Source organism: Candoia aspera, chromosome 2 (genome assembly GCF_035149785.1).
Source record: "Candoia aspera isolate rCanAsp1 chromosome 2, rCanAsp1.hap2, whole genome shotgun sequence".
NCBI classification, from domain to species: domain Eukaryota; kingdom Metazoa; phylum Chordata; class Lepidosauria; order Squamata; family Boidae; genus Candoia; species Candoia aspera.
In genome coordinates this window covers 26,221,021-26,241,522 of record NC_086154.1, presented here as the reverse complement: position 1 = coordinate 26,241,522, position 20,502 = coordinate 26,221,021, and the positions used below count along the sequence as shown (strand labels likewise).

The window sequence follows — 20,502 nt, the reverse complement described above, 5'->3', positions numbered from 1 at the left end:
GTGCTGAGCTACATGACCTAAGAATATGGTAAAGGGTGAAGGAAGAGGGGGCAGAGTGCTAACTGTGCTTTGATCCAGAGACCAGGCTCTACCTTCTTGATCTCAGCCAAGTGCATATGCATACTAGGGTTGCATCAGAGGGTACCACAGCAAAACTGCTTTCATGTTATTGCAAGTAAGTGTAAATTGGCAAGATTATCTAGGTGACAGTATGTATTGAGCTCATCCAAACAAATTTGGGACTATCATATTTAAGAAAGCATGGACTGGGTTTCAGTAGTTGTTGGGAGGCCAAGGAACCAGCCTTGAGTATCCAGTACAAATGTTCCACCAGTCAAGAATTATATCAGTAATCTGATTTGTATAAAGCTAGGGTTTCTTAATAGGTTCAAATTGGTGAATTTGGGATTGATATAGGGCAACAAAGCAATAATATAAAGCAGAATAATTTTTAATCTATAATTGTTTACCCAAGCTATACAATTCATTTTGAAGACTGATTACAGTATATGCTTTAATTGCTCTGCAATATCGGATAAATGTTTTAATCTAATGGAAAGGCAATTGAGGTTACTGAATTCAGGTTTCTTGAAGTGTCATTCTAAGATTATGGTAAGCAAGTTTTGAATTAATTTGCCTCTGAGTGTCAACATTTATTAAGCAATATAAGAAGAAACCTTGCACAACAAAAATCTGGGAGAAGGGGAGGAAGAGATAAAGAGAAGTGTGATTTTTCATAGTAACTTTCTGACTTAAGGTATAATTGAAGATTCTTTTAAAGTGTTGTGGTTGGGAGATTAAATCTAATCAGGGTATCAGTCTGTCTTTGACTGTGACAGGTCTGAAACTATAGTAATATTTAAAGGCTTCCACAACATGAATAAAACCAATGAAAGCAAGTTCAGTTTCCCTGCCAAGTAAAGGCATTCATGACATCTAATATACTTGCAGTAGATTTTACAGAGCAGTAAGGCAATTTTTTGTTTTGAAGATGGTACAATGCATATGAATTTTAAGAAGTTCTCTATGTTTATAATTGTTGGCAGACATTTGTTAAGATTTTCAATAAAGTTACATCTGAATAAGAACATTTTCATGTCCAAAATTTAGTTTCCTCAAATTTCTTCAGAACTCAGTAATTTCTTATGAATGTGTCTCAGCTGTTTCGTTTTTTCCTCCTAAATATCTATTATTTTAAAGTTCTTTACGTATTATTGTGATTTCTAATGCTAACATCTGATGAAGTGAGCTGTAGTTCACAAAAGCATATGCTTTTTAATAAAATGGGTTAGTCTGCAAAGATGCTACCAGATTTTTCCTGATTTTTGGCTGCCATAGACTAATAACACCTCTCCTCTTACAATTCTAACCCTTTTGTTTTGGGTGTTATTGTGTGCATGCTGAAAAGAAAATTTATGTGTGAATCTCTGTTTCATGACTATTTTCTGAATGTGGTTCCATAAAATCAGTTGCTTTCCAGAGGTGGTTACTGACATGAGAGCCACACATTGGCTGCATATTCAGCTTTTGCCTGTTCAGGAATTCAACGAAGAATTTGGCACTTAACTGTTAATGCAACAATTCTAGAAAAATGTACTGCATTTGATTTTCCTGTTTCTGTGTTTCCCTGCTTAAATCGCATCGAGGAAGAAAATGTCCCTAGGTTGGTAGTAACTGTGGTTTAGACTCATTGTAAACCCTCCAGATGGTTCATAAAATCCTTTTCAAATGCCATCTGTCAGGCGTGTGTCCAGCCAGCAGCCTGTCATTTTGCTACAAGAAAAGAGGAGGCGGGGATTCCCTTACTCCTTGTTTCCTTTAGTTTGTTTCTGAATTGCAGTTGGGAACATTTGCTTTGAAGCAACAAAGCCAGGAGCAATCATTGCTCTATAGAAGCACACAGAATATGAATGTTTGTAGCTTGGTTAAATCCATGGGATGAAAAGTGACACGGTGTCACTGATACTGTATCTTAAAGTTACACTTTGACCTTATATTAAGTTGCCAGTTTCTTGAAGGTTTTCTTGGCAAAAAACACGCCTGGAGCACAAGTAAAATTGGAAGAGGGTTAATCAATAAACCTATAGCTCAGTCAGTGCTGAGTGTTTTGGAGGAGCAGTGGACTGATTTGTATCAGCCCATTTGACTTGGTCAGATGTGTTTGTTTTTGTTCTGAGCTCTTGCAAGTATGGTAATATTACTAAAGTCATATTCTACAGAGTTCAAAGCATAGGGGATATCTTTTCCTTAATATAAATGAGTTACCCAGTTTTGTTTCCGCCTCAGTGAGTCTCCAAGAATACATGAACTGTATTTTGAAGAGACACTCAAAATATAGTTAATTACCTTTAAATGGAGAAAGTTCAATATGCATCACTCAAGGTGCTTAATGTTCAAGTTTTATTTGATTGTACCAAGATTATGTGAAAGGGCTCTCCCCACCCCATGCTGTGTTATTTTATGCAAGTATTATCCTTGTACAGGAAAGCTTTGTGAAATTAATTCATATTTCCCTGTATAACTAGACTGGGGATTTGAGATTGATGAAAAAGTACATGTAACTGAGAAATATTTCTATTTAGCACATACTTGGACCTTGGATAGATAGAACAAAGAATTAGACTGTGGCCAAACAGAAGATGCACAAAACAATGTCCATTGGAGGATGTCATAGTTAAGGATGTGATCACATATTATGGAAATAAGCTCACGTTATAGGGTGATTCCAGTAAGAGAATTCACTGATGGTCCTGTTCATCAGTGACCATTCAAACAGAAAGGGCTTGGTGTGAAATGATTTCTAGAGGGAAAACTATATTGCAGGAGGGAGCATCTTAGAAACCAACAAGTGTACTTTGGTGCAAATTGTTCAGTTTCTGCTGAGATGTATGCCATAATAAGGTATTTGTCTTTAAAATGTTCCTCCCCTCCCCTCCCCTCCCCTCCCCTCCCTTCTTCTTCCTCTCTCTCTTTTCTGTGGCAGGGAGGTGAGTGAATGAAATAATGATAGTTCCCCACACACTGGGCACAATGGCGCTGCTTTATACTCTCTCTTGGCTTCTCTACATTGCCTCTTTCCACAGAAGATCCCACCTGGCCTTGCCTCCACTGTTTCCCTCAGCGTTACCATAATGTAATATTTGTTTCTTTCTAATGTACTGTTGTAACATCAATAATCAATTTGTTCTGTACATTTATCTTTGCCTAGGCACAACACGTCCTCCAAGAGAAGGAGAAGTGCCTGGTGTGGACTATAACTTTCTGAGCGTGCAAGAGTTTCTTGAACTTGAAAAAAGTGGAACTCTTCTTGAAGTAGGAACCTATGAAGGTATGTTTTGAGACACCTGAATATTGAAAGGAGAGTTCCTGAAGTGCCTTGGGAAATTTAACATTGAATTGTGACACTCCTGAGGATTTATAAGGAATCCACTGAGATACTTTGTAGGGAAAGTAGTCTCATTTGTCTAAGCGGATCTCAACTACAGCACAAAAACTCAGCATCACAAAGAATCCTTTACAGTTCAACTTTATGTATTATGTATTAAAGTTAGTTGCATACAAAAATATATAGATGCATACTTTTTTAAATTTTTTATCCTGCCTTTATTATTTTTATAAATAACTCAAGGAAGTGAACACACCTAATACTCCTTCCTCCTGCTATTTTCCCCACAACAACAACCCTGTGAGGTGAGTTGGGCTGAGAGAGAGCGACTGGCCCAAGGTCACCCAGCCGGCTTTCATACCTAAGGCGGAACTAGAACTCTCCTACCACGCCTGATTGGCTCTTGGGCTGAGAGAGAGCGACTGGCCCAAGGTCACCCAGCCGGTTTTCATACCTAAGGCGGGACTAGAAGTCTGCTACCACGCCTGATTGGCTCTTGGGCTGAGAGAGTGACTGGCCCAAGGTCACCCAGCCGGTTTTCATGCCTAAATCGGGACTAGAACTCTCCTACCACACCTGATTGGCTCTTGGGCTGAGAGAGAGTGATTGGCCCAAGGTCACCCAGCTGGTTTTCATGCCTAAGGTGGGACTAGAACTCTCAGTCTCCTGGTTTCTAGCCTGGAGCCTTAACCACTAGGCCAGACAGGCTCCATATACTCTCCTATATTGAGGAACCATATGTCCAAAATATATACAAGAGCCATAGAAGGTTTGGTGGTTTTTTGAAAATTGGTTTTCTTAGGGGGGAAAAAAAACAATTTAGGGAACAGAATAACATATGGCAGTGACATGGAACAGATTTACATTGTTCTACCTATTCCTAGAAACCACATTACTCCATTGTATTAGAAAAGTATATCTGAGAGGGCAGAAATATTCATGATAATGTTAAAGTTTGTTTCAGCCTCCACCCTAATGTGTGCTGTGGTTAACAATTACTTACTGCTTCCTGTAATTTGTTTATTTGGAAATGTCTGGGTGTCTGGATAGCTGGGCATATAAGTCTAAATAACATTGGACTTCATTGATTTGTTAATGATGTTGCAGGCCATTTAAGCCCTTTTTGGCTGCAATTCTATACATACTTGATTAGAAGAAAGCTTCACAGAATTGAGTAGGATATATTCCTGAAGAGCTATATACAGGATTATCTTGTAGTGTTTTTTCCCTCCTCTACTGCTCAGTTTGACAGTTTTTTAAAATCTCCTAAGTTTACTTAACTTTCTTTTTAAACTTAAAAAGATTTGCTAGTTTGGAATTTTAGAAGCAATAGCAAATAATTCTTAAAGATTATAAAAATAAATATAAAGGCATTGTGCAAAGCTTTTCTAGATAATGGGTTGCTCTGCCAATCCATCTATGAGAGGTGATCATTGACAAGTTTCTGTGTGTCTTGTAGCAATCATAATGCCCTTTTCTCAGATTATTGTGAAGCTGAATGGCTGTATATTAAAAAGAACTACTAAAATGTTCCATTAAAAAAAAAAGAGTGGTCATTCTTATAAATTTAAAAACTATTCATCAGATCTCTTTTCTTGCAAGTTTGATACGACTTAATGATACATCTTTATCATTTTTCCCTCTCTTAATGCATATGAAAATTCTTCCCAATCCAGTGTCTGACTCAAAATCGTTACCAGTATCAGTTCTTGTTAGAATAACATTTAAAAATAAGTAAAATTAAATGCAAATCTTCACTAAAGTGAATTCTTTAAAATGTGACACAATGAGAGAAACTTTACAAGTCTGATAACAAAGATTTGTGCTTTTCTAGTTTTTGCAATATCAGTTGAGATTCATTTACTCCTTTTACATTCTGCAGTTGAGGTATTTTCCCTGCCACATAGGTATTCCAGGTTGCCATCTTTCATATACCATGGTCGACACCAGATGGGCCCATGAAATATTGACCTCGGCCACCCATCATGGCTTTGGTTGATCAAGGCTTTTATACCATGCCTTTAAGTAAGATCAAGACCACGTAGGTTAAGTTAACAGCCTTCATAATACCATGCCACATGGAATGTTCCCTGCTAATGGTAAGAATAGTTGTGATCAGTTTCAGCATATTTTGGCCAAATGCAGCCAAGGCCTGACTTTACCCCAAGCATGCTCTATGTGCTAGGATCTCTAATCTAGCTACTAACTTGCAAGCCAATATACTGTTGTCTGAATCCTAGCATCTAAGAGATATGTGTTGTTTATGAAACACATCAAAGATACTTCCTCTTACATATACCTGTTTATCAGAAGGCATGAGTAAATTAGTAAAGTTGTCCCCTGGCATTCCCTCTACCACCTTTAAGGGTACAATGTCACCTAACTTGCCTTTTTCACACCACTGGGCTATGGCCATACTTTTAAAAAATAGCTGTATTGCTTATGTAGGACCTAGATGTGTCTCAGAAATAAAAGCAATGCTGTGTTTTAGGGGGTTTCTGGGAGGGGTTTGGGCATGGGCATGTGAACAGGAGAGGCAAACCACTCCCCATTCCCACCTTAAATCCCAAAGTAAGCACACAGACAAAAGGGCTGAAAGCAAGGAGGGGGGAGGGGTTAGGGGATTAAAGAAAAGACAATTGACCATTTGCCACTGAGATGAAAAGTTGCAATGCCAGATAAAGCTGGTCTGTTGAATGGTTAAAGTGTTGTATTAGGATATGGTTGGCCCAGGTTCAAATCTCATTCATTCATAAACTCACGTGGTTTATGAATGAATAAGCTCAGCCTAATCCTCTGGACCAGATAGTTGTGCAAGTAAATGGGCCCAGAGGAGAGATCTTGTACATTGCTTTGAGATCTAATACAATAATTTAAAAATTATGAATAAGTAGTATTGAGATATGCTTAAGAGTTTCTTTGTTTTATGGACTTTTTCAGGGACCTTTCAACGGGAAGGAATCCTCATGAAAATCTTGTATTTCCTCAGTTGTCTTTTGCTTCTCATCCTTTTTTAAAACACTCTGATGAACCTTGGCTAGTCACAGAAATAGAAACCACAGTACAAATTGCCTAATTCTTTGTTTGTTTCACTCATTGTTATTGATGAGGCAAGGAAGTTTGCTCCTCACATATTCTGGGAATCATCATGTTATTAATTAAATGTGTTTTGAACACGGTGTTTTTTTATCACTAAATTACGGTGGCTGCATAAATTCACAGTGAAAAGTGAAATGTTATGCTTCTGGCTTGTGAGAAGATTATGATGATTAAACAACCATTGATTCGATTTACATGTAGGCCTTTTTTTTCCTGCTCCTTCTTGTGGCTCCCAAATCACTTGTAGAGTAGTGATGTATTTCTTTCAGGGTTCTTTCCCTTTCTCACCGCCCCCTCTTTCCTTCCCTTTGCTTTGACTGAATAGCTTCCAGACTATAGGTCGATTTGTTCTGCATAAGCTTTGCTTTGACTGCTCTCATTATTTGCAGTGGGTGTGTTGTAGTAAATCATAGGGTAAGGCTTGTGTTTCCTGAGTTGATGACTGAAGTAATTTACATCATTAGGAGGTGAAAGAACAAATGGGGTACAATTGAGATCTGGAAATCAGGATAGTAAAAGTCAATGTACATACAAAAGACCACTGGATCAGATCAGAATATACACCTCCAAATATTAACATAGTACGCTTATATATTTGCAGTTAAGAAAATGCCCACATTTCAGTAATGAAAGGAAGAATTGCTTAGTTAACTTTAAACTGATAGCCTGTTCTCTTATGTGTATGCAGATGGAGGATCCTGGCTTTACTTTTGTAGAAAGAAACAAGGATAAGTTACTATACTGGTTAATATTCAGGGGAAAAAAATCTGAATTACAGGAAGCCTTTGTAAAGGTTATCAGTGAATTGTTTGTTTCTACTTGCGGTCTAGAACATATGTACACATGTGAAATGTTTCCCAGCTGTCTTGACATTTGTTTCTCCATATTGTGGGAAAACCAAATGTAACCTTTAATTACAACCAATGACTGAAGGCAGGTGTGAATGACATTTTCAAAAGGACAGTGTGTTTTTAGTGTAATTCTTAGAAGAGAGGCTGGGTAGAAAGTAGAATATTAAAAAACTTTCTGTACAAGAAAAGCTAATTCTTGGGAAATTATCTGCAAATATAAACTTTGGGATGTTGTACATCCCAGCCTAATATTCTTTTAATTGTCTACTATGTTGAATTAGATGGAAAAATTTGTACTTGCGTGCGGGGCAATTGAAGGTAGTGGCTAAAGTATGTATGTATGTATGTATTTATGTATGTATGTATTTACTTGCTTACTTTATTTTCTATCCCGCCTTTATGATTTTTATAAATAACTCAAGGTGATGAACATACCTAATACTACTTCCTCCTCCTATTTTCCCCACAACAACAGCCCTGTGAGGTGAGTTTGGCTGAGAGGGAGTGGCTGGTATTGGGCTGAGATTACAAAGACCCAGGTTCCAATTCGCACTCACAATGTGGTTTTGGGCCAGTCACAACTTCTCAGGCTAACTTATCTCACAGAACTCAGTTATATTGCCTTGCATCCCCATAAGACAAGCAGCTTATAAATGTCATAATAAAGGAGGTGGTCCTAGATTGGGGGCTGTGGACAGCCCAAACTCCATCTGCTGTCGAATTACCATGAAAAATAATTGTGCTTTGAGTGGTTTTATGTCCACTCAAGAGTCATCAAAAGCCTCTCTGGTCCAAGGCAAGGAAGGGAAATCTGAAACCTTCAAGTTGCCCATCAAGGATGAGCACCTGGGCTGCAAAACTGCCACAGGTCACAGACTGCAATCTTCTACACCTAACCCAGGATCATGAGTTTAAAGACAGGCTTTGTCTTAGAACAATGACTAGTTTGGTCATAAGATGAATGATACTCTGTTTTGAATACTAATCTACTAGCAGTTGTTCCACTGCCTTGTTAAAGTGAATGAGAGATGAACTGGAGCAGAACTTGAATGATTATACCAGTTAGTGGAATGTCACTGTAACAAGCTTGTCAGCTACAGTTTCATCTATAAAACTGTAGAGTTTTATAAAACAATGTTTAAGGGCAGTGGCATACCAAGGGCGGGGTGGTGGGAGCAGGTAATAAGATGGTACGCTGCAGAAGATGAGGAGGCTAACTGGAGTGTTGATGGCAGGCGTGGAGTTGGGTCACTGCTCCCAGTGTGTTGATCAGCTGGTTGCTGGTTGGCAGCACAGCAATGGAGGTGCAGTTGGCTGTGCTTCTGGGGCCTTGTGGTGCAAGTCAGTGAGTGGAGGTGGCCATGTTGGGTGTCAAATGTGTTAGGTATGCCGCTGTTCGTGAGAACATGTCATGAGCGTACATACAAAATGGTTTCCATCTGGGCATGTGCAGTCACAGAAACATGAATTTATCAGAAAGGAAGCTGAAGAGGAAACTTCTCCAACCTCTGTACCTCTCTACCCCAGCCCTGGATTTTCTTTGCCACCTCAGTTTACCTCAGTCTTTTTCTGGGCAGTGAACGATTCTTCCAAAAACGGGTATTGTAGCTACCAAATTCTCTTCCAAAATGCTTATATGAGACATTCTCATATATGAGAAACCCAGTTTCTATTTTTTGCAGTTAAAGGAATCTGTCTGTTTATACGCATGATGGGCATTATAGCATCATGGAAGACGTCATGGAAACGGTGTTGCTTTTGGACACTTTATTGCCTATTGCAACCCAACTACTATAGGAAGATGGCCTAAAGAATTGCTTTCTTTTCCTAATTTCTTCCTTTCTTTTCTGGTCTTTTTCAGTGTTCTCCCCCATTCATCATCCTGCCATCTCTTAACTACTCTGGCATTATATAGAGCATACAAATAAGAGAGACAGGATGTGCTGTAAGAGCACTCATTATTCCCATTAAGGCTTTTACTAGAAGAAGCCATTTCCTCTGTATCAATAATGTATACATGTACATTTCAAATCCAAAATGAAGAATGAGTTTAAAGGTGCTGCATCTGCACTGAAGCTAAAGTCTTTATGTTCGTTGGAACTGATTTATACAAGGCCTTTGAAAAGGAATCACTCTATCAAGCAATTTTCTCTAGCTTAGTCTCCTCCAGGAGCAGATTATAACAGTTGTAGTTCAGGGTGTGGGTGAGAGAAAGTTCACCCCATTGGAGACTTAAATGGGGCTTTTCATCTCTCTGATCAAGAGAGGTTTAGAAAGTAGTATCCTGTTAATGATCTAGTTTGTTTTCTAGAAGTATTTCTGTAATTGTAATATGGTTCAGCCTAAGGTTGTACTTTGATATATAACATTTTCTTAGGCTAATAAATTGATATTGGGCTAGACTGCACAGCTAAGGTCTTGGCTCATAGCTAAAACTACATCATTCCCGGTTAGATGTTGTCCTCTTAAACGAAGTACATAGCAAACTTGTCAAGTACTGAGGATCGTTGCATAAACTTGCATGATGGCCTGGTATTCCCCACTCACCTTCGTCACTCTCAGTTTCACAAGATTTCAGTATTCTCATTGCAACATATGCAAGACCACGTGCAATAAAGCCAAAATCTCACCAGATTTGGAAACTGCAAGAAAAAATGCTCATTTAAAAAAGTTTTAATTTAAGTGCTGGTGTCATAAGTGACATTTGGGGGTTGATTGATACCCTGGTATCTACAGGTATGGCATTGATCATTCTTTTTTTTTTTTTTTTAATGCCTAGGAAATACAGTTTTCCTGTTTAGGAAAAATTAATCATCTTCTATCACTGAGTTTATTGAATCCAGGGAAGCATTTAATTGATAGTCTGCAGTTATTTCAAACCAGATTGGGCAGACCGTGAGCTTCATGAGGCTTCAAATGCTATCCCCTACACATATCTTTTTTTTTGGCAGTCATTTTCTGAATATTTTCAGCAGGAAACAAAACTGTCAGATAGACTTAACACATCTAAAAAAGTATTTTTAAAAATCTACACCCTGAGGGCCCTCCCCCGGAATGTGAGCTGTGCAAAACCCATGGATTTTAACAGTTACTGGCAGGCACAAGGCTGTGCATCCGGGGTGGGATAAATGTGTAATATTTTTCCTGGTGCTATCCTGAAAATCTCCGAGCATATGCTACAGAGACTGGAGATGCAATGACTCTAACACAGTTGGAAGAGCTTCTCCTGGACATCAATTTTGAGGAGAGTGGCTTCCAGATCTGACATGCATTTGCTGAGGAGTGATTTTCTGCTGAAATTATGTACAGTATATCTGATGTCTTTTGTTTCTCTTTTCTGACTTCAACAGTTGAAAGCGTATCCTTCTAAAGCAGGTGTCATGGGGTTTTATTCTATGCTTTTTTTTTGCAAACTTTTTAAATTTTGCTTTTAAATGAAACTGCCATCTACTGAGGATGTGTATTAAAGCACATCATCCCAGCCTTCCCTTATTTTTCTGGGTGATAGTAATACTTTTGAATTTTGTGAGGAGTTCCCTGTAAATATGTCTCAACATTACAGTAAGTCAGTGTGCACTTCTTTAGAGATAACTAATTGAAATTCAAATGTAGTAAATTTTTTTCTTCCACTTTTTTTCTTCCATTGGTTACAGTGGCCTTTTGTTTTAGCCTTTGTACATTTGGTGCACCTAAAAAAAGCAGATTTTGTTCCTCTTTTTAGATTAAAAATGGCTAGGTTTCTGCAAGGTAAAACAACAGATGTCTGTTTAGGTTTTCCAGTTGATGGGAAGGCAGGGAAGAAAACTTACTCATACCTGTATAAAAGAAGGAAAAATGGCTATAATTGCAGCTAGTGAAAGGGAGAAAAAGAAAACTTTTAATGGGATAGCATCTTAAAAAACAAAAAACAACAACTTGCAAATTTAGAATTAGATCCTCCTCCCCTGGGATCTGTATGGTTCTCACCGTGCTGGCTTTCCATAAAGTCTTGAAGACCTGGTTATTCTCCCAAGCCTTGGTTTGAGATGGATGGTTCCCCTTGTTGGTTGTGCTTTTGTTTATTCTTTCATTATGCTGGATCCCATCTCCTTTTATAAACTTTTGTATTGTGCGCCTCCTACAGCTGGAATCGGGTTGGGCCTAAATTGAATCAAATAAATAAATGAAACGTTTTTCTATTTCCTAGGTAACTATTATGGAACACCCAAACCTCCCAGCCAACCCCTCAGTGGGAAAGTGAGTAACGCTGATGCTTTGCAAAACCTCCCGTCAAGTTCCAAGCAGTCAACTCCCAAACGAACCAAGTCCTACAATGATATGCAAAATGCTGGTTTAGTACATGCAGAGAATGAAGAGGATGACACCCCTGAAATGAGCAGTAGCTTTACAGGTAAATCAATCAATCTCTCTCTCCTTCTCTCACTTATTAATTGGATGTTCGGGAGAATCATGATCCATGTAATATGTATTTTTTTTCTTAAGATGATTCCTGTATTTAAATGTCTGACTACTGTGGTCAAAATGAAACTGTAGGTTTGTCATAGAAAGGTATGAATGGCATTCTGTTAGCAGTAAGATTTTTTCTAACTTCGAAGTTAAAATTTGTATTTCAGCTTGACTACATGAGAGTATACCCTCAGGAAGTGACCTATAATTTTTTGAATTTAAGTTATCAGATGGGTCACGAAAGCCTATTATAGTAGTTAGAATTTGGCTCCTAGGCAATAATCCTATATATCTTTATCTACTAATATATTATTTAATACATCAGAGAAATGTGTTGTAATCTGTGATGAGACATATAAGACAACAACACTGAGAGTTAGATTGAAAAGAAGAGTTGCCACTAATGATAATACTTTTTTAAAAATCACCCAATGGAGCGTAATTTGAATGTCTACATCCTGTTTCAAAGAGAACAGCTTCAAGGTCCTTTTAAATACTACTACTACTACTACTACTAATAATAATAATAATAATAAAAAATTAAACTTGTAGGCAGCCCAACTCCTAATGACTCTGACAAATGAGGGATGGTTAATTAAGAAAGTTGCTTACTTCCAAATAATTATTCCCAGTATTATGTATTTTAACTACATTTCACCCTATTATGCGTAAGAGTTAGTGTAAAAAGTTTAATCAAAGATGAATGGGTTAAAGATTTTTTAAAAATCTTGTTCACCTTTACTAGGACTATTTCAGAGAAATAAAGTTATATTTTGTTATTCTTTTGTTGTTGACAAACGGCACTATCCTGTTTGTCCTTTTACAAAATTAAGCACTAACCAGAGGAATACCTTTGATGAGACAAGATATAAATTGCAACTTAAATACTTAGTTTTCAGTACCTGACATGGGTCTGTAATTCAGTGGTCTTATCCGCATTACTTGTAAAAAAGTTAGTTTTTAATAAGTTCCTTAAGAGTAGGTGATACACTTACTTGCTAGTTCCTGTAATGTTATGTGGGGATGACCTTGGGAGACTGGGGCCCAGAGACGCTGCCTAGGGAATGGCCAGATAAGAGACAGCATAGCCCGCAGCTGGATAGTGGGTGGGGCAAGAGGCTCAGAAGGGACCCTCCCTAGTTTCTTGGGGATAAAGGAGACGGTGGGACAATTGTACTTTTAGACTTGTAAGGCTTGGGCTTTTTTACTTTTTTACCCTTTTTAATATTTACTTATTAGATAATTTTATAAAATTTTAATTTTATATTTGTATATTCTGTTTATATTGTATGGTTGTTGTTTTAATCAACTATTGTAAACCTCCCAGAGTCCCCCAATAGGAGGAGATGGGCGGGGACTAAATAAATAAATAAATATTCTTTTAATGTAGCCTTACAGTAAAGTAGGATTAACTCATCTGGTTGTGTTTCCTATCTGGTCTACCTGGTAAGGCTGACAGTTCCTTAAGAGTAGGTGATAAACTTACTTCTACCAGGAGCTAGTTTCTAAAATTCCATGGGCGATTGTGAAAATGAGCTCATCTAATCATTTTGCAGATATAGTCATATTTTGTCGTTCCCACGTATTGGGAATTGCATTTGAAATATTAAACACATCACCTGTTGCACCCTATCATTGCCTCTTTATCTTGTATATGTATTTCCTGGGATCCTGTGGCTTCCATGAAAATCCACAAAAAGATACAGCTTTTTCAAGGAAGTGTGTGCAGTGTGGTTTTTCTGTTCTGGTTCAAAAGTACTGCATATCCCTACTTGTCCATAACAAGTGAAGTGGATCGTGTTTTTAAGGAACAGCTATTTTGTGGAAACTAGCAAGTCAGAGAGAAGTGTCATAATCTGATTTTTCCAATACCTTTAAAAGAAGTTTTTCTAGATTATGGCGATGATGATGAAAGTATACATATCATTGATAAATGTGCCGTTGAGCATTTAGTACTGAAACACATGGTTGTAATTACCCACAGTGTGGCCAGTAACAACTTGCAGAAGTGAGTTCCAGTTTCAAGATGTCTGCTGTGATGAGCTACTTAGTTGTATCCAACCTGAATATCCCATCTCTCAGCGTTTTTGGATGAGCCTGAATTTTAGTATTATGACTTTCTCCATGTCATACTTACTTCCATACACCTTTACCTTATGTTGAAGCTTTTTTCTAAGTTTCAGAACCCGAACATCATAAATGTTATACTTAGGAGAGTTACTTCAGCTCTTGATCATTTTAGTTTCTATTTTCTACATCTTTTCAAGGCTACAATGTTATTTTTGAGGCATGATGGCTAAAGCTGTGCAAAGTTTTCTAGTGGATTAAACAATTATCCTATATAAAGTTTCAGGATTTCTGCATGAAAACATTCCTTTTCTTAGAATCTCATTGTAGATGTTTTCTCCTTTACAGTAATTGTACCTTCACTTTTTCAGCCATTTAGAACTATGTATGTTTTTTATTCATTCACTACTGAGTCAGGCTCCATGAATGTATATTTAAAGTTTAGAATTTGGGGGGGGGGTCTCAGTGTGGATCTTTTAATACTGAAATTGTATTTGTGACTTTCCAGTTTGGACAGATCTTTTTTGAAATATGTTTGTGTGTGTAACTTTCCAGAACTAATGCATGTCCTTCCTACCAATACAACCCTTACTCCAGATCATTGGTCACAAAACAAAAGAACAAAACTGATCTTTCCCTCATTCAGTCCAGTGTGATCTTGAGCCACTTGGGTCTAACCGTCTGTATCACTATGTGATAATTTCAGACACACTCTGAATTAGTGGGTGAAATGTCTAAAGCAGTGGTTCCCAAACTTTTTCCTTCATTACCCAACACCGCTTATTGGAAATTCCTTTTTGCCCAATGTTGGTAAAACACTTTGAGTTCAATTTAAATGTCCCTGTTATGATTGGGTAATGAGTTCGTGCGTCGTTACTCAAGGAAAAACCACTTTTACCCAATTTTGGATAATTTACCCTGGTTTGGGAAGCACTGGTCTGAACCAAGTAGGATTGGAAACAAAAATGGTGACATTACAAATATTCTAAGTAATAATCACTTTTACTTTTTATTATTTTTTGTGATGTTCTTCTCCAGCCGACTCTGGTGAACAAGACGAGCACAATATACACAGTATAAGAGATGCAGTTCTCCCATCTCTGAATAGTAGCATCATCACTGTTCCCACCACGGAAACTTCTGAGAAGCTCCCTCAATACCTACCTCCTTGTGCAGAGGAAAACTTGGGTCCTCTGCCTGAAAACTGGGAGATGGCTTATACAGAGAATGGAGAAGTCTACTTTATAGAGTAAAGTGTCTTTTTATTTCTTTTTAAATCTTTCAGTTCCATAAATCTCTCTGTGTCTTCTGAACATGGAGAGGAATTCTGGAGAAGGGTTAAATTATCATTGCATTTCTGAGACATAAGCTATTTACCTTTATCTTGCTTAATTTTATAAATTCTTGGTCTTCTAAAGGGGCACCATCTCAAGCTTTGAAGTTGGAGAAGATTATACAAGGGGAGAGAGTAAAAGAAAAACCGTTTGATAATGTCCTGAATGAAGTGATGAGGTTTACACAGGCATTTAGGTGGAGCCATGCTGATCTTCCATTGATATATGCATTGCAACTAGTCTAGTAGCCCTTGTTCCTGAATAAGACCATAGTGTGGTACTTTTCAACTTGGGAGGCCAATAACAAATGGAATAATGTTCTTTCTTTTGTAGGCAAGAGGAACCAAGCTTTGTACAGCCATTCCTTGTGACTAGGGACAGGTTGTTTCTTCCTTAGGTGATGATGTTCCTTGGAAGTGCAACCTCCAAGTTGCCTGGGGCTCATGCTGAGTGATTCATCCAGACCACGTATTTCTCAGTTTTGCAGTTCCAGAGAATAGACATAATGAAGGCAGCCTTTGGACCTTTCTTTCAACACACATTGATTAATCATAGCATATTAATTCATAAACACATTGTACTGAATCCAGTAGGGTTGACTTCAAGTAAATACACATAGAGTTGCTGACTTATGACAATTCTTCATACAGTGATGATGTTAAACATTTCATTACATAACACTTTGGCTGCTGATAGAATAAATTAGAAGCTAAATTCTTACTACATGGCAAGTCATTAAACATTCAACAGTAGCTGCCTTACACTATTCAAAATTAGTCATCTCTATTTGCTATAGTAAACAAATTATAGGGTGGCAAACTAAAAAAATAATTTTCATTTAAGCAATACTTAGCCCAGAACTTTGCATGGTTCTGCCACCATAAATACCTTGCTCACCTTCAGTTTGGAAAGATATTCAAATATTTTACAAAATCCCTTTATGATTTTGAGGTATAAACTGTTTTGCACCTTGGCAGACACGCTGTTCTCCATTATTGTTAATTTGCTTTGCTTGCTGGATTTCTATGCCTTAGTTTACCAACTGGTGATTAATTGCCCAAAAATGCACAAAAGAATTGAATGGGTGGATCCTTCCTGCATTGCAAGGGTGGATAACGTAGTGTGTGAAGTGGTGACCTCCCACTCCAGCTTTCACATTGCTAGTAATGGATAGCAGGGATGTGAATATGCTCCTTTGAAAGCAGAACTGTTATTTAATAGGGAATCTTCAAAGGAACATGTATATTTCCCTTCACACAATTTCACAGGGAGGATTAGATCATTTTGATGATTAGATCATTCTTTTGAGATTTGTGGAAGGAATTACGCTATTTTGTTTCAACAATACAGAATAACAAGTTTTCTATGTTTTCCTATTTATCTTTGGATCCAGGCAAATGCATTGTGGTTCTTTGATGGAATGAAAAATGGTGAATAGTCATAAGACTCTGCTGGGTTGTAGATATACCAAGAATTAAAATGACATCTTCTTTAAAAAAGAATTGGAAACTGCAACAGTGATTAGAATGGAGGATAAAGATCCATGGTTGTATGTGGCTCACAATCCAATCCCATACACCCCCGAGTAGCATCATACATATGCTGAAAATAAAACTTATGTTCACATGTTATGCTTTTGTCAATGATAACATGTTTTTATAAAACGTATTTTTTTCTATTTTTTTATTTGCAGTCATAATACTAAAACAACGTCTTGGCTAGACCCAAGGTGCCTGAACAAACAGCAAAAGCCTCTAGAAGAATGTGAAGATGATGGTAAGACAGTCAGTGCTTAAATAACATTTGGAAAGTCCACCTTCTCCTGTTTCGAATGTCAGTGGTTTACAATTCAGACTTGATTCTGTGGCTGTAATCGAACTTTAGCTGTTAGCCAGTCATTGTGCATTAATGACAAGTGATCTAAGAATTACATGTTGGTCTATAGTCATCTTCAGCAACTGGGTGCCCTCCAGAAGTCTTGGGACTAGAATATCCCAGCATGGCCTGTAGTCTTAACACATCTGCAGTGTACCAGTTTGAGTGGGTAACGCTTTTGCTGTTACTGAGCACATTTTTTAAAAATGGCTTGTAGGCCTTCAAGAGTTTCAGAAGGCCCATTGGTGACATAATGATGTAAGAGAAGGAACACAGCTGGGGTTCTTAGTGTTCTTCTCACTGCCATTTTTGTTTTGTTTTGTTTGCTTTTAGTAAAATGGGTGGATTAAGCATATTCAAAGCAAAATGTACCCGCTTTAGTATCACTTATTAATGGATCTAAAAGGATGAAGATAAATGTCTCCATAATTAACTAGTATGCTACACAATTTCAACAGTATAACCATATGGTACTCCAAGACCTTAGAACAGGGTTTCTCAATCAGGGTTCCATGGAACCCTAGGGTTGCATGAGAGATCACTAGGGGTTCCTTGGGAGATCACAATTTATTTAAAAATTATTTCAAATTCGAGCAACTTCACATGAAAGAGGTAAGTTTCATTCTTTATTTTTTAGTTTAAGAATACTGTTAATGCGTATATACAGGCCTACACATGAAACAAATATAATAATTTTTGAACTTCTGGCCTCTATTTGAGCCTGAATGTGCAGGGGTTCCCTGAGGCCTGGAAAATATTTCAAGGGTTCCTCCAGTGTCCAAAGGTTGAAAAAGGCTGCCTTAGAAGAAGCTGGGGAACTCCACATATCTCATTGGTTGCCTGACGTTGATCTTTATCGAAAGAAATATTCAGCCAGTTCAGTGATGCTCAGATATGTGCCAAGACAAAGGGATTGAGACAAACATATAGCCATAGCCACTGCATTCCTAGGTCTTTGGATGGGTATGTCTATATAGGAAGCAATTCTTTTTTTCATGGCATGGGATGGGGGAGAATATTCAAGTTTGGTTGGAATTAGGAAGCCGTATACCCAGCAAACACCCAGCCTGGAAAAAACAATTTTGAAAGCAATAAAGAAAAAATCAGCAGTAGCAACAACAACAACAATAATAAAAAATCAGTACATAAATGAAAGGAAAACAATGGCAAAACAAGTAGTGTGCATTTTAACATTACTAAAACTGTTAAGGAAAATAAAAGTATCATCACTTGTGGTTTAAAAGATCACGATGCAGGCATCAGATGGACCACTGGAGAGAGCATTTGACAAATAAGGCTTGCCACCAAAAGAACCGTGCGTTTAATGGCCGTCAACCTTGTCTCATCTCATTAGGTGGGAATGTCTAATTATGGTTACAAGGTCTTGGCAAGAAAATAGGGAAGAAGATGTTCAAAATTATTTTAGGATTAAAGGCTAAAACTAAATTTCTAAGCTAGGTGGTATTTTAGTTATAATTGTTATTTGTTCTCTTAGATTTATTTATTTTTTTGGCTACTGGAATCATAATTATAGTAGATATAGTTTCAAAATCACTCTAGGTAAAACAAGACTAGACATTAGAGATAAGTTACTGTATAAAATCTTGTGTTTTATTATCATATTCATTTGGACCCAAAGACTTTCTTACTTTATTGAAGGGAAAATATGTACCTGGTTCTTCTTTTCTGCAGTGATATATTTTGTAATATATACAAACTGAAGGAAGCAAACTAATTTCCACTTTAAGAAACCAAACTACCTTAATTTGTTAAGTATGCATTGAGAATAGGGGAAAAAAGGAAATGTATAAAAGCAAACCCTTTTTAAGCAAACAGGAGAATATACCTCATTTGAAAACATTTCAGAAAGTCTAGGCTTAACTTCATTTAAAACAAAGCATTTAAAAAACTAATTAAGGAAGTTCTTTTTTGAAAATGGAAATAGTTCTTGTTGACTCACTTAGGCTAGTTTTATATGCCTGCCTGTCTGTCTGTACGTACGTATGTATGTATGTATGTATGTATGCATAAAGGTGACAGAAATATTTGTTCATATAGTTACCCAGAACATGTGTGGGTGTTCTGTAGCTCAAAAGATTTACTTAGGATATAGGATTAGGAATGGCAGATGTGGGGAGTCAGAAATTCAAGCACTATAGTAGAGAGAGTTTAACATCATTGATGTTAAAAAGCTAAACATCACATCCCACTTTAAACATAAATTGAACTGACATGAATAAACAAAAGTTAAATATATATTTCAGAAATAATAAATTTCTGCTTTGAAGGTACTTCCACAGTATTTTTTTTTTAATGCATATTGTTTTGAGAGTGATGCTGCAGAGGTGGGCAAAAATTTTCTGGCAGATGATCACACTAATAGCATATTGTAAGCTGCTCTGAATCACTTGCTGAGAAGGGCGGCTATAGAAATCAAATAAATAAGTAAATAAAGTAAGTGAGTAAGTAAAATGTCGACCATCTGAACAATGTGTGGAGACAGAAAAACACCTCCCAGCTCCCATTTTGATTTAACACTTGGAAGAGAATGGACATTTGTTCTTGCTTTCTTTTAAAGCAAGCTTTATCTTTCTTACTTTCAACCTCGAGAAACAATATGGGTTATATGACATGGCTTCTGTGTATGAACACATAGAGTGACGGTTTACAGTATCCATCCCCAGCCTGATGTTCTTCAGATATGTCAGGCTCAAATTCATGGAAACTCCCTGCCAGTGTGGCCATAATGCTTGGAGTTCTGGGAGATAACATTCAAGAAATTGGGTGGATATTAATTTTGGAAGCTTTATACCAAGTTAGATCCGTTGCTTCATCTAGTCCTGTATAATCAGCATATAGCCATTCAGATGTACCTGAATTACAATTCGTAGTATTCCTCATTGTTGGCCATGCTGGCTGGGGTTGTTTGGAATAGTAGCTGAGCAAAATTTGAAGGTCCATGCATTGCCCAACCCTGAGCAGATCCATTATTTTGCTTCAACTGCGAATGACTCTGCAAATGTTGCCTGTTCCTATGATCCTTGTATCAAAGTTGCCTTGTATTGATTCTGGTTTTAATACATTAAAAGTAGGGTCTACCACCTGAATCATAGAGCCCTCCATTGAAATTAATAGAGGCCACTTCATATCTGTTAGAAAAATAATATTTGAAATCAGTACTATTTACACTGTGACTGATAGCAGGAGATTATTAACAATTATAAATTAACTAGGAACATACTTTGTTTTGTTTTTTTCATGCTGAGAAATCTCGTGTCTGGTACCTCTTCTAGAAGACGTGGCTGATGTGCTCAAATGACTCCATGCCTGTTCTATAATTTGCTTGCAAGTTTTATCATTTCTCATTTGCTGATTACAGTTTTGTTTCTTAGCAAAAACAACACTCCCTCTCATTCATGCCATCATTTACAGATGAAAATTCTAT

At 37.3% G+C, this 20,502-nt stretch overlaps 1 protein-coding gene across 7 annotated transcripts in view; it reads left to right on the top strand.

Annotated features, from left to right (window-relative positions):
- The window catches only part of MAGI1 (membrane associated guanylate kinase, WW and PDZ domain containing 1), a 478,937-nt gene that overhangs the window by 339,773 nt on the left and 118,662 nt on the right, over positions 1–20,502 (top strand). For all 7 annotated transcript variants that reach the window (XM_063291537.1, XM_063291536.1, XM_063291535.1 and 4 more), the window contains exons 3-6: positions 3,209–3,328; positions 11,522–11,725; positions 14,887–15,097; positions 16,876–16,958. In XM_063291537.1, the coding sequence (XP_063147607.1) occupies positions 3,209–3,328; positions 11,522–11,725; positions 14,887–15,097; positions 16,876–16,958 (618 nt within the window). The remainder of the gene's footprint in view (positions 1–3,208; positions 3,329–11,521; positions 11,726–14,886; positions 15,098–16,875; positions 16,959–20,502) is intronic.